This window comes from Cryptomeria japonica, chromosome 11 (genome assembly GCF_030272615.1).
Source record: "Cryptomeria japonica chromosome 11, Sugi_1.0, whole genome shotgun sequence".
NCBI lineage: Eukaryota > Viridiplantae > Streptophyta > Pinopsida > Cupressales > Cupressaceae > Cryptomeria > Cryptomeria japonica.
This window is the reverse complement of record NC_081415.1, coordinates 345,445,632-345,460,519: the sequence shown is the minus strand read 5'-3', so window position 1 is coordinate 345,460,519 and position 14,888 is coordinate 345,445,632. Positions and strand designations below refer to the sequence as shown.

Below are 14,888 nucleotides of genomic sequence, written 5' to 3'. Positions count from 1 at the left end.
ACTTGGAAATCAATAAAATATTGAAGTTATGGTGTTTTGTTGCAAGTTTCTTGAGTTATCTTCATGGTTGTTGGATGTACTTGAATCACGCTCAATCAAAGTAGTTTGTTAATTTGAAAGACTAAGTGTGAGATTTGATATTTGGTAGGATTCGCAATCCAAACCACTAGCTTCTTGCTGATTGTAGGAACGCCTTGCGTGGTCGACTGGAAAACATTTTGAGTCCTTAACCTTCAAGCATTTTCGTATCTAGGATATGTACCTTCGTAGTAGTGTCCTTGGTCTTTGATGCATTGAACACCATTATTACCTTAGAAGATCGCACTAATTTCAATTGAGTTGTTATCTTATGGCAAAATTGAAGTTGGTTGAGTCCTGCCAAATCTCATTCATGCTAAGTCGTTCATAGGGTTAGGCTAGATTAGACTTCCTTAAACCCTGTCCTTTTTCCATTTTCTGAAAGTTCCTTTAGTTTAGTAAAATCTTCGAGCTTTAGAATCCGTAAGACGCCTTGGAGGAAACAGCAAATCACATCATACCACTAAAAAGCTTGTCCACATGTGGAGACCCCACTAAAAGAACCTTGGAGTCCATCTAACTGATCCTTTTCGCAGATCTTCAGCAGTTAGAGACTATTTTCTCAAGAGAGGATAAGATGCCTGTCGGTATTTTATTCTGTGTATGATTGTGTACAAAATACACGTCAACACAGCTTTTGGGTATTCTTTTCATCATTCTCTATTGAATCTTTTGAGATTTGGAGCTCTGTAAATCAGAACAGCAGCAGATCTACATTAGGGAATGAAATCTCCTCAATACCAGGTGACCTTGGACGAAACCCCAAGTCATAAAACTGAGAAATTCATCCAGAATTCTTGTTTAGGCTACAATAATCAGACTTTATCAGCAATTGCAGACCTGTAACAGCAAGGGAATCAGATTTTGGAAGCAATCAAAGGCAGCTACAACCTTTTCCAGCACCTACATTGCCTCTCCTAGCCAGTCGTACCACTTTGGAGGCAACTATGATATCAAATAATTCATACAACAGTGATCAGGGTTGGAATAAGGAAGGAAATTCATTGTCAGCATTAGCAATCAGCAAATAAAGTGATTTATCGGACTTATCCAGGCATATGTGATTGATATGAGCAATTCGTTGTGGAAAATTAGGCAAATTCAGTGATCTTGCCTGGGAGCCTGGAGGAATCAGTAGCAGATGTGTCAATTCTTTCAATAATTGTTTTTGATAATTATAGTTGAAGCAAATAAACCTCATTGAAGGCATTAGTTCTTCTTGGACGCAGTTATTTTGCAATAGATCAGAATTCATCCAATAAAACACTCACTTCCAGGCTAGGCGTTGGACCCCTAGTATGATGTGTGTCCTTATGATGAAATAAATCTTTCAAAATTGCAATAATTATTGTGCTTTTATAAAAATCAGATTCTGAAATTATTTATCAGTCATTTATTTCTTATATTTGCATTCAAAAATCATTCATTTGTTGAAAACAAAAAAAGCATTAAACCCAAACCAAATTCCTTGAAACAAGCGCAAGTCAAAATATCCCCTAAAACTCCTATCAGCAAGCAAAAAATCAGAAAATTTCAGTTCAGGGCAGAAAAGGGATCTTTCATGCTAATGTCAAAGGGAGGACACTGAATATTTGACAAACCCAGGTCAGGGTATAACTTTGAGTTCAAAACCAAAAGTTACTTCCAAATCAGAAGCGCATTTTTCTTCCATTGATAAATCCCTGCACTAGTAACATAGAGTGAATGGATAAACCTCTTTTAACTGCTAATGAAGTGAAGGGCTACTCAAGATTGTCCCTTTCAGATACATTTTTAACAAGGGCATATTAGGGCCCATCTATTCTTCCTCGTCTGTGGAGAATCAAGACTCACCAATCACCTCAACTAACTGAATTTGCCCTTTATTGGAATATTTATGGTCACAGGAGTGAGGCTACTATCTGTAGAATGTTTAACCTCATTTGGGGTAAGTACCTTTAATGGTTTATGTTATCTGGTTGGAACAGAAAGGGGGGCCTTCCCTTGCTCTATCTTTAAAGCATTTTTTCATAAGATCTTGTTTGTTAGATGGCTTCATCAAGGTCCTTGGGTCTAAGAGATTCTACATGGCCTTTTAGTTCCTCTTCAGTAGACATACCTCAAGCTTGCATAAATAATCTTCACAACTTTGTACTATATTCATCCAAAAACTCCTGCTATCCTTGATGTTAAGTATGTAGTTCCAAAAACTTCTCATCTACAATATTTTTCTATAAACACCAATAATCAACTCAATAAATACCCACCCAGTAAAAAATTCATCACATTCACCATCTGCACATCCAAATCATGGTGATGCCATCATTCACAGGCATCCCCTTCAAGATGAAGCAAAGCAAACTGATTTTTTTCCAAAATTAGACATAGGGCATATTCAAAATTACACTTCTAATGTATGAAGCCATACTTCTAGAAGAACTTGTAAGTTGTAACATACCATCAAAATTCGGAGAGTCAATTTTTTGGCATGCGGTTTTGTGGACTCGTCTTGGTGTAGTCTTTTCAACCAACACCATTTATCATTGCCCCATAGGCATTGAAACCATACTCCACATGAAAGTCTGTATCATCTGTCAAAGAGGCACTCCAAAGCCTTCTCATTGGATCATTATTGAAGTCCTGACCATCCTGTGAAGGGTTTCAACATAGTGGAGAAAATGCATAATGGGCTGACCTTTGCAAGTTTCGGTGAGGGGATGGAAGAAATATCTGCCAAAACCCATGGCATGATTCAGCTACCTTAGAAACGTGACTGTGTACTGTACACAGTTCCTGAATTGCTAGGGACATCTCCCTTACACTCTCAGCAAATGTTCACTGTATTTTTGCTTGCTCTTGATTAGATGAATTCATGTTGGCAGGATCAGTGCTTTGATACCACTGTTGTGAACTTGAACCTAAAATGTTAAATATAGCCTGTACACATATATAAACCAAAATATAGAACTGGAATGTAAATCTGCGAATATTTTTGCTTTTGTGAGACTATTTGTAAAAATAAGAGAAATTTAATCTGTTCTAGCATCAACAATACATTAAACATAACATGCTCTTCAGTAAGCCACCCTTGGGTGGAGAAGCCATCGACTACTCCCTTACAATTCCAGAGGAAACCTTCTTCCTTCTAAAATACCCTTTAAAAATGATTATATAGCTTCCTATAATCCAAAAGGGTAGGGGATAGAAGAGGAATTCTGCTAGCAGTAATCTTCCCTCACTGAGAAATCACCCTTAACCTATGACTGACTGATCAGTTATCCTCAATTTGATACTGTCTAGCATATTCTAACTATACTTCTAAGTAGAAGTTAACTGTGCTTTATTTTAGGAACTCCTAGCTACATGCTGAATGCCCCTTAACTTTAGGAATTCAATATATTTAGTTAACCATGTGCAAAGATCCTAACTGAATTTTAATTCAGTACAATTGCCCTTGATTTTAGGGAAATGAATCTGACTCACTGTTGACTGACTTTGGCTGACTGCCGGTTCATTACACAGATTCCATACAAGCATAATTAAGACAAGGAAAGGCATAAACTTTGATTTGAGATAGTTATTCACCAAACCAGTTATCAAGATATGTTATTGCATGTTCAATATTATCAGGAATTGTGACATTCAAAAACACATAAATCACTTGAAAAATAACAATAATGAATTTCTATTTTGTAAAAATTAGCACGGTATATACAACATATCAGTTATTGCATTCTGAACTCATGCCCTTTAAACATATAAAGTGATTATCATAACAATAATGATGGATACCCTAAGTATTAGAAACAAAATCATCTACCCCCCTACATGGACGATCATTTGCAAAATCTCCTCTCGTCACTGAAAGGACAATCAAAATTGTAACAAAAAAATTCCATGTATATATCCAGTTGTACACAAACTTGTTCCTTGTTATCAGTTCATCATTCCTACTACATATTGCTGGAGGGATCCCGATGTTTTTTAAGGACTTTGTTTATACACCACAAGAAAAGAAGCCAAACCATATGAAACGTTCTTATTGCAGTCCCAAAACTGAAGAAAATTCAAGTATGATACTAATTAATGATCATGTGCGAAATGCATTTGCTTTAGTATGGCATCTTACCCCAGGTTAACCCATTGGCATTGCTGCAGGATCAAGCTCCCAACAACCTTTGGGCAATTGTTGAGCCTCATTTCCTAAAAGTCTACGAGCTGGAATATGATGAGAGAATCTAAGAAACTGTGTCTTCAAAATCCATCTGACTGCCTGAGATCCCATTTGTTTTCTCTGATACACTGCTGTGAAACCATCGAGCTTAGCAAGAGGAAGCACACTTCCTCCTAATTTTTCTGTAAAATCAGTAATAACCTCCACAATCTCATACTCATGTCTTACATCCTGTGGAGTATTTTCATCCCAATCAGATTGCCAATTTCTATAAATAGCCCAAACAGAACCTTTCCGAGGAAATATTTTGACAAACCCAGCTACAACTTTTTCCTCTCTCATAACATGAGAAAACACATTGAGAAATTCAGTGCTAGTTTTCCTTCCCACCTCAAATTCCCCACAAGTTCTTCAGAATCCAGCATTCGCCCACTTAATTAAATCCTTGTTGCTGTTGTCAATTCTGTCTAGCCAACTCATCTGCACCTTGAAGGGATGCAAGGATATAACATTATTAATGAGAGCATAATAACGAGGCATTCCATCATCATCATATATAGCCCAGATTTGATTTACCTCAAAGCAAAACTCTACCCTGTCCAGGTCAAAGTCATGAAAATCTGCATCTCTCACATGCAAGGAAAGAGGATCAACGATTTTCACATCAGGATCCTCCTTAAAAGGGACTAAATCCAATTTCCTTCTCTTTTTGGACTTTCCTTTCCCTTTTTTAGTTCCCCTTTTAGCCTTTTTAGAATGGTCTGCTGCATGGTTTATGAAGTTCTGCTTTGGCTCATTATCCTCATTTCCATTCATCACATATTCTTCCGTGACACTGGCATTTTCTTCTTTTCTCCTCATGCTTAGGCCATTGGTGTAATCATTTACAGATATGGTTGCAACCTCCGAAGCCACAAACTGACTCCTACAATCTGAACATTGAATACTTTGTCTCTCCTGCGACTGTGGGCACTCCTGCAGCAATTGCCAAGAGGAACAGACAGTCCAAAAGGTGGGTTTCTTTCCAGTAGACAACTGGGAAGCTGCAGAGCTGTTGTGGCCGTAGGACGACTGAAGATTAGTCACGTTTAAGTTTGTGTTTGCAATTGAACTATCCTGCTCATTGAAGCTCTTGTTTGGAGGAGTTGGGGTGTCCTCGCCATGGTCATAAATGTGATCATTGTACAAGGGAGTTTCAGGGAAGGAATTGACACTTGCAGTCTTTTCCAAAGTCTCGCCGGTGCCTGTGAAAGTGAAAGGATACTGAGCATCGGAGGAATTACTCACATTTAGGCTATTTGGCATGATGGCAGTGGGAGTGGAATTCACTTTGAGGGAGATGGAGGTGGTCGTGGTAGGGGTTGGGGGCAGATTAGTCACATTTGGTTTGTACGGAGAGCTCTTCCCTTCTTGTCTTTTTATCTTTACATCATAGCTTGCCTTTCTGGTTTTATCCGAGAGAACTGTCCTTGCTTTGGTGATAAGTTTGAAAGCTCTCTCGGCGCCTACGCTCTTGTTTTTGTCGGGATGCAGTAACAAGGCCAGCTTTTCATACTGGTTCTTAATAAGAGAGGGATCAGAGGAGGAGCTTACTTGTAAAATGGAATACCAATCCATGAAGCCTAAATAAAGTTTTGAGTGAGCAGCAAGGTGCACTTCAATTGCCGTTATCATGGAAGACAATCCCTCCAGAGCAGGATAGAGCTCGTATGCCTTCTGAGCGAGTTTGTAGCTTTCTTGCATGTCTCCCGCCATTAACTTTTTCTCTGCAATTTCTTTGGCTCTGTAAGCTTCTTCTCTATCGCACTCCATTTTTCCTAACAGTTACCAGAAGCCAGAGCAATGATGGCGGCAACAAGATTGCATTTTATCTAAAACGAAGAAGTTGATATACTGTGAAGGAAAATAAGCTTTTTTCCGGAAATACTCATGCATCTTTATCTCAAATAGACAAGTCGATAATTTGTGCCAAAAACAAGCTTTTTTGGTAAATGTAAATGCGTGTAATAGACATAAATTAACTTAAATTAAAGAAATAACAAATGTGGATGATATAGGACAGCAACTTTTTTTTTAAGAATATTGTAATCATCATTAGATCTAACCGATTTTTGCAAATCTGTCCGCTTTCTATGTAAAATGCTGACAAGTGGCCTCAACCTCTCACAAAATCCTCGCTGAAAAAATCATACCAAGATCCCACAGGCAATAATTTATTATACTTGTCCCTAACATCTTTGAAGGCATGCACTCTAAAATAAAGTGTTTTTTGGTCCAACGACTAGTTTCACTACGGAGCTGATGAGAGTTAGTTCTTAATTGAGAAATAATACACTTAGCTTTCCACGAAATATTAGCCCTTATATAAGCTTTTTGATGATGATCATAAGCAGGATTGAACTTCGTGTTATAATATTTTTTCTTTCTCGCTAACTCATTACCCTAAGCCCACTTGTGAAACTTATCCATAACAAAAGCCTTTATCTATTTACTATTTGTGGGGCACGAATTTAGGTAGATATTCCATTTACTCAACCATTTGATGTTTTGTTGCATCCAAGTCTTATTTCTTTTGCACAAGGAAATAGGTAACAAATGTGGATGATATAAGATAGCAACTTTTCTTTAAAGAATATTGTGATTATGAAATGGTGGATTATTTTAAAATATGTTTGTTTTTATTTTATATGTATATATCTATCTAAAACTCATAATTTTGATGAAGGGTATATTTTGTTTTATATTTTATTTATTTTAAAAATATTAAGTTTATAATTAATATTAATTGTAGACATCTAAAAATGGTCAACACTTGCGGAGTCATACTTTAACATTTGTGCATTGCCTTATTTTAGGGTTCTTGTGTCACATTAACATTTTTTCTATGTTGCGCACTTGGTCTTTATCATTTGCGAGCATCGAATCCTTCTTCTGCATTCCTCATTTTTCTCGCTTTCGAATTAGGTCTTGTCGATAGCAAATTTCAGTCATGATTTTGGTCGATCCTTATCCTTGTCAATCACGTCATTTTTGCGATCGATTCGTCATCGATCCTTGTCCTTGTCAATCTCGTCATTTTGCGATCGATTCGTCATCGATCCTTGTCCTTGTCAAATATCGTCATTTTTGCGATCGATTCGTCATCGATCCTTGTCCTTACCAATTTTGTCATTTTGCGATCGATTCGTCATCGATCCTTGTCCTCTTTAATCATGTCAATTGGCGCTTTTCAATTTGATCTCCTTGTCAATCTTGGTCAATTTGTCATTGATTTTTGTCAACCAATTTTAATCATTTATCAACATTGGTCCTTTGTCAGTCAGAATCATGATCGAACCTACATTAATTTCTTGTTATCTTGACCTAATTCCTTGTCCTCTTATTTCTAGGGTTTTATGATTTGTTCATTTAATCCTTTTCTTATTCTTTGTGGGTTAAATAAATCTATTTATTTAGTCCTAAGTCTCTTTCATGAATTAATTAATGGATAAAAACCTATTAATTAATTCACCTAATTTCTATTTCATCATTTCTAATTTTCCTAATTCCTAATTTCCACCTCATTTCTAATTTTCCTAATTCCTAATTTCCACTTCATTTTCTAAATTCAATTTCCACCTAATCAATTCCTCTCTAGTCTCTCCCTATTTTTGTGCTTCGGTGGAAGCATGAATTTCTCATGCGTCATACCGTTGGCATAGCAAGATGTCATAAGCTTTTAGTCCTCTAACCTTTGCATTGGCAATATGTCATAATTCATGACATAGAAGGTGTCATAACCTTCTTTCTTCAACTCAATTTTGCCATTTTTGAAATCAATTGCCTCTAATATCAATTTCATGCTAATCTTGTCCTCTCTCCAATTTGTCTATAAATTGGATGAGTTTCTTCAATCAAAGGAGATCAATCAACCACTCTTCTAGTATCCTCGCGCTATCAAAATCAATCTTGCTTCATGCTTTTGCACTTGTAGGTGAGATATTTGGAGGAGAAAGGAGAACAATGGAGGTCAATTGGAAGAGACATTGGTGATGGATTTTCATTTATTTTGAATGTCTTGTTTTCAATTCTTCTATTGAGTGTAATTAGGATTTATTTCATTGCAATTTGGCTTTGTGGTTAGCTAATTTCTTTTTGCTTTGATGTTAATCGAATTCCTGATCTACATTTTTAGTGAACCCGACGTGAACTAATCCCTTAACCATGTTTTGAGTGCTTTTTGAGCTGTTTGCAGGTGAAAAATTCAAGAAACAGAGCGACTCTGAGCTTTCTGGGCACTTCTGCACCTGTGTAGAAGGGTTTTGCACCTATGTCAAAGAGTTTTGCGCCTGTGTTAAAGGGTTCTGCGCCTATGTTGAAGGGTTCTGCACCTATGTTGAGTCATTCTGCGCTTGTGCAAGGCCAGAAACAGAGGTAAAATCAGTTGTTTTTACTTGCAAATTTGTTTGTTTTCATTCTGTTTCTTGCATTCTGGTTTTTCTTTGGTACTAATTCTCTGTGCAGCATTTTGGCGTTACGTGTGACGAAGACTAAAAATACAACTACTAACGAGGACGCGGTCAAAGATTCTCACTAAAACATCTTGCTTGCAATTTTTAAAGTAGTTGCACATTTCATTTCTTAAAGGTTAATGAACACCATGCATGCTTTGTATGTTGTTAATTTGATTGCATGTTTTAACCCTTAGAACTGGGCCTGCCTCCCGATTTGCCTGGCACTTCGCACAGGCATTGGTGAGAGGGAATGACCCAAAGTGGTGACGGGCTAAAGCTAAGCTCTTCCAAACCACTCTAAATAACTGTGGATGCAACGAAAGTTGTAGACAACGGGTGTTGGAATCTTGTTGCATTGTAGAATGTCTCTCATCATTAATTAAAATCCAATAAAATAAGGGGAAGTATGTTTTATATATGTTTATTAAAAATATATTTGTTAGTGGTATTAGTATATAAAAATGTAAGAAAAATATAATTTGAATCTTAAATTAAATTAATTCTAATCAAATGATTAGGGTTAGTGTTCAATCCGAGTGAGTGTTCAATTAGAGTTATAAGTAAGATTAGGGTTCAATAAGATTTTAAATAAAACTAGGCTTAACATTGGGTTTTACTTTTAAAATTGGATTGTTACAATAAAACTTTGGATTGGATTTAGAGTTATGGTCAAGGTTCAAATGTGGTTCATTTAAATTAGTGTTCAAGTAAACAATTATTCTATATATTAGGATTAGTGTTTAATGAAATAATTATTATTTTATAGATTAGAGTGATTGGGTAGTGGCTCCTTACCTAATATTTAATTAAATTATTTATTTTATGTTGTGGATTTAGGGAAAAGATACTGGTTTTTAGAAATTATAATAAATAATTAAAAATTTATATGATTATAGTTATAACTAAAATATTATATATAATTACTTGCTCATGGGTTCTTAAGGGTTAAACCTTTGGTTTCGGGGGAGAATAAGGAGACGGAGAAATGGATTAATTCAGAACAGGGATGGATTAAAATCAACTTTGATGGGGCTTCGTGTGGGAACCCGGGCATCTCGGGTGCAGGTTGTGTGGCTCGTGATGAGGAAGGGAAGATCCTCTTCAAAGGGGCACAAAGGCTAAGAGATGGGACCAATAATGAAGCGGAGGCGCAGGCAGCTTTAGTAGTAGTAGAATTGGCGGAGAACATGAAAATTTTGAGAGTGCATCTAGAAGGTGATTCGAAAGTGGTGATAGATGCAATTGTGAAGGGTGCTTCAGAGAGTTGGAGATTGAATAGATTTATTTCCATTATTAGAGAGAAACTTAATATCTTCTAGGATTTTCGAATTTCTCACGTTAGAAGAGGGGGTAATGCAGTGGTAGAGGCTTTATCTAATGTGGCGTGCACATTGGACAGGTGGGTGATGCGCTGGTGGGGAAGCAATGATGACATAGTACAGTGGCATGTTTAAACGATTTGTTGATATGGAAATTAATACGATGAGGGAGAAAAGGACGCCTAGTTCTCTGCTCGAGGACTTGGGCTCGCTTGAAAGTGGTGGGCAATTAATGTCGAGTTTTTTCTGTAGTGGTGGCGGGGGTTGAGGGGACTTCATTAATGAGGAGTATGGAAGAATGTTTTTTCTTTCATAGTGTTTGGTGGAAGTTTTTGGTCTGAGACTGAGTATTGTATCGACAGTGCTAGTTGGCAGTTTGGAGAAGAAATGGAGGCGAATTTCACACTCAAAACAACTAAACTCCTAACTGATTTCTTCGGGCTAGTTTCAGAGAAAAGATTGAGAAATATGTTCTGGTCCAAGGACCCTTTGCTAATTCATAGTGTGAAGTTGGTTCTGGGGGAGGATGTGGAGGTAATTGGGCATTGTTACTGCACCAAGGTGGATGTCTATTCTCTAATCTTGGCGTGGGGGCTTGAGTTAGATTCCTCATGTGCAGAGTTCAAGAGGGTAATGACGGTAATCGTGCCACCAAAATACCTTGATAATCTGGAATCTTTGTTGGAGTGGTTTGTTCCAGGGAAAGACTTTGATGTCTCAGAGGAAATTCTTGTAGTCCACCAAGAGTTAAGGGGCAAATGCATCCCTTTTATTAGACGACATGAAGCGGTGAAATCCAAGTTTAGGGAGACGACAAGGAGAGGGTGGGAGGCACTTAAAATGTTTGCACAAATTATGGAATTAGATAAAGTGATCAGATAGGCCCGAGAGGCAGTAGGGGATGTGGAGGTGGGCGGTTGGAGGCTTTGTTTGAGGGTAGGGCGCAGGAAGGAGGAGGTGGCGGTCGAGAAACCGACCTTGGCATTTCTCCTGGGTAGCATGTAATTCGTCTTGTTTGTGTATTTTGATCAGTAGTTGATTCTCGTTTTTTGTTTAAGACTGTGGTCTTTTTTGGATTGGTATCGATTTACTGTTTTTGCCAATCGATACAGAAGTTTTTTGGCTAAGACTATAATTTTGAATTTGTATGGGATGGTTGCCTATGATAGCGGTTTGGGTGGGTGGTTTTTGATGGGTTTTAGGTGGTTTGGACTAGTGGTTTACTCCTGATGATGTACTTTATTTTCCTTTATTAATAAAATCTATCGTTATCGATCAAAAAAAATATTATGTATAATTATAGTAGGTTATATTTGAAATTTATATATCTAATAGAAAGAATAAAAAATAAAATATTTACAATATTAATGAAATCCTAACCTTAATTAAACTATAAATTAAATTTGTTTATTAAATTATAAAATTTAATTACATGTTTGGATTTACTTATATTTCATTAAATAATCAGTATGTATAAATGAACTCCAAACATAATCTTACTTAAATCTTAATCCTAATTGATTGATTTATTAAATTATAATGTATAATTACATCTTTAGATTTATTTGTTTATCTTTAGATAATCACTATGTATAAATGAATTGAAACCTTAACATTAAATCACAACCTTGACTAAACCTAACTGAACCTTTATCTAAATTGATTGATTTACTAAAATAAAATCTAATTACATGTTTGGAATCATTTGTTTCTCATTAAATAATTAGTATTTATATATAAACCCTAAATTTAATTGAGTGATTTACTAAATTATAAAATCTAATTACATCTTTTAATTCATTTGAAAATTATAAAATCTAATTACATCTTTTACTTCATTTGTTTTTCATTAAATAATAGCACCTAATTGGAATTGCATGACTAAGGCGCACAACCTTAGGGCAAGATACAAGGGACTTGCATTTTTGAGACACACAATCTCAAGGAAAGATATAAAAAAAACTTTCATTATTAAAGTGCACTACTCTAGTACAAGATATAGAGACTACACAAGCTACCAAAGGACTCACTGTTCTAGCAGGTATAGGGAAATGATGAATTGAAATGAACAATATCTCTTGAACCACGGTGTCAAGCAAACAAAATAATGACAAACATATTTGTAATGCTCAAAAAGTACACACTTAACAGACATTACACAACCTAATTATACTACTCCAATAATCATCCTCATATTTCTCATAATGTCAGATAATTAATAATACAACTAACCTCCACCACAACTTCATCAAATTTCATTCATTTATAATATCTTTCTACCACTTTACTTTGTCATAGCTAGAAGTAATTTACCCATTACTATACCCATTCATATCATGAAAATATAAATCTTTTCTTACAAGATCCTTTATTGCCATGTTGATAAGATCACCATACTTCATCTATATAAAATATATTTTGTTCACTCTAAGGTATTATTTACATATTGAAAATAAGATATATTGAAATTTTTATCTAAACCTAAACCATATAAGGCTCTAGGACCATAATTAAACTAGTCTACACATGCAATGCAACCTTAATCAAGGTCAAATCATAAAACTGAATGGCCTTATTGTCAAAATCAAGTATAGTATTTCAAGCTAGTATCAAAATATGTAGTATAATTGTCCAACTATAGGTGAGGCATGACATCTTCCCCCACTAAAACTAAACTTCCTCCTGGAAGTTAGTAAAGAGGTAAAACACCCAACCCATGAGAAAATATACAAGGTAACAAGGTCAAACTTATCCCTTAGTATGTGGTATGTGAATCCCAACATTCCCAAATAGCATGGTACAACCATATAAGTATTCACCAAGAGAATTTCCCTATAATAGGAATAACACCACATTTCTCTTATTTTAATATACAAACCACATCTATTATGAAGTCATCAAGATCTTACAAATACTTGCAACATAAAGAATGAGCATGCCACATCCAAGATGAGTTTAACTACATAGTCATATTAGGATTTCATTGACAGACCCACTAATTAATCAAACAATGTTGATTGTAAAAAGTGCCTCAAATAAACTATATCCTTAACAACAAGTGATACATATCATCATGCCATCAATACATAATACCCATGATTAGTAAGCAATCATTTAATTTTCTCTTAAAATATCATTCCCTAGCACTTAGTTTCTCATTTATATAACCAAATCGGCATGACTTTCACACAAATGACCACAAAAGAACTCTCTTGAATTCATCACAAGAATCACACAAAGGGATGAGGATGAATAGTGTCCAATATTCTCCTTTGAGAATCCATATCACAAAAATAATAAACCTATGCATAGATATATCACATAGATCTAGGGGAAATGGTCTGTAACCATCCCATACCAATCACATTTACCCCTACATAATAATTCCCTAGGCCATCTACTCCCCCCATACAACCTGTCATGGATCCCTCATCGATATGTCAATTTACATATTCCACATCACTATACACATGCCAACAACAACAAACATTTGACAAAACCTCAAAATAATAAATTTTAAACTTAAATAACATCAATTAATAAAAACCTTTGCTCTGCAACTTTCCCGCTTTGTTGTTTGAATTTCCACAATGGTTGTTGTTTTTGCAGGGGAGGGCCCATCCTCCCTGGATCCTGACCCCCCTGCTATCTTGCAGATGTGTCTGGATTTGGCTCTTGTGTTGCACTCCCAGAGTGTTGGGTGGGCTCCCTCAGTTGGTGTCGTTGACACTTGTAATGTGGTGCTACATGAGGCCCCCTCCCTTGAGAAGATTCCTATTGTGACCTCCAACTTGGTTTCTCCTCACAAGGTTCCCAAGACTGATGTTGTGGGGTCTTTGCCTGGGGATGCTCAAGCAAGTACCTAGAAAGGTGCCCTTATTGGAAATTCTAAGTCAGGATCATCGACGTTGCTGCCTAAGGTAACTGCTGGAGAGGATGGCCCCAAGATTTGTCTCCCCGACAGTATTGTGGATAATATCGCTTCCTCCCTACACCTTTATTTGGTGGGGAGATTCTTAGCCTTCAGATCCACTATAGATATGGTCAGAAGATGGGTTGGCTCTAGATGGAAACTAAAAGGTACTGTCTCTGTTATGCTGGGGGGGCTCTTTATTTTCAAATCCATTGCAGAAGAAGACTTCATTTATATTATGTCTGGTTCTTGGTCTTACGGCAAACACTGCCTAAATCTCTCTAAGTGGAAGCCGGGGTTCGACCCTAGTACAGACGACCTCAGACTGGCGTCGGTTTGGATCAGACTCCTTGGCCTCCCTCTGGAGTTCTAGGATGACACCATTTTTAGATGGATTGGTAACTCGTTTGGTCAGTTCGTTGCTGCTGACAATGTGATGATGCAGAAGTCTAGACTTGTTTATGCTCGCCTTTGTGTGAATGTAGATGTTAACAACCCCCTCCCTGATTTCATAGCTCTTAAATCCAAATGGGGTAAATGGACGTAGGCTATTGTCTACGAGAACACCTCCCTTTATTGTCAAAGGTGTGGAAAACACGGTCATGTTGTTGATGACTGCCTAGCCCCTCAGCCTCCAGAGGAAAAGTTGAAGGAGAAGTTGTCATCCCCGGGTATTGTCAATGTGGAGGAAGCTCAGAATGTTACCCCCCCCCCCCCCACAATCCCCTAGTTATTGACAAATTTGTGGGTCAGACCAAGGACTTGAAAGAAAAAGAGGGTCCTCAAGATACTATTGAGGAGGGCTACCCTTTCTTAGAAGGTATTCTTAATAAGATGCAAACCCCTGACCCCAAGATGGCACCTCCCTCCTCGGGGAGTCACTTGGGCCCTGACCTAGAAGATGGAGAGATCTCCCAGACGAAGGCAGAACA

The 14,888-nt window shown here is 36.8% G+C and overlaps 2 protein-coding genes across 2 annotated transcripts; both read right to left on the bottom strand.

The window, feature by feature from the left end:
- Window positions 1-3,745: 3,745 nt before the first annotated feature.
- LOC131859950 (uncharacterized) lies at window positions 3,746-4,573 on the bottom strand. The gene has a single exon (XM_059214254.1). The coding sequence runs from the start codon at window positions 4,571-4,573 to the stop codon at window positions 4,193-4,195; it is 381 nt and encodes a 126-aa protein (XP_059070237.1). The 3' UTR covers window positions 3,746-4,192.
- Window positions 4,574-4,642: 69 nt separating this feature from the next.
- Window positions 4,643-6,162, bottom strand: LOC131040194 (J protein JJJ2). The gene has a single exon (XM_057973063.2). The coding sequence runs from the start codon at window positions 6,041-6,043 to the stop codon at window positions 4,643-4,645; it is 1,401 nt and encodes a 466-aa protein (XP_057829046.2). The 5' UTR covers window positions 6,044-6,162.
- Window positions 6,163-14,888: the final 8,726 nt, after the last annotated feature.

Excerpts from the sequence above, each read along its gene's own strand:
- LOC131040194 (XM_057973063.2), bottom strand. The coding sequence starts at position 6,043 with ATGGAGTGCGATAGAGAAGAAGCTTACAGAGCCAAAGAAATTGCAGAG.
- LOC131859950 (XM_059214254.1), bottom strand. The coding sequence starts at position 4,573 with ATGAGAGAGGAAAAAGTTGTAGCTGGGTTTGTCAAAATATTTCCTCGG.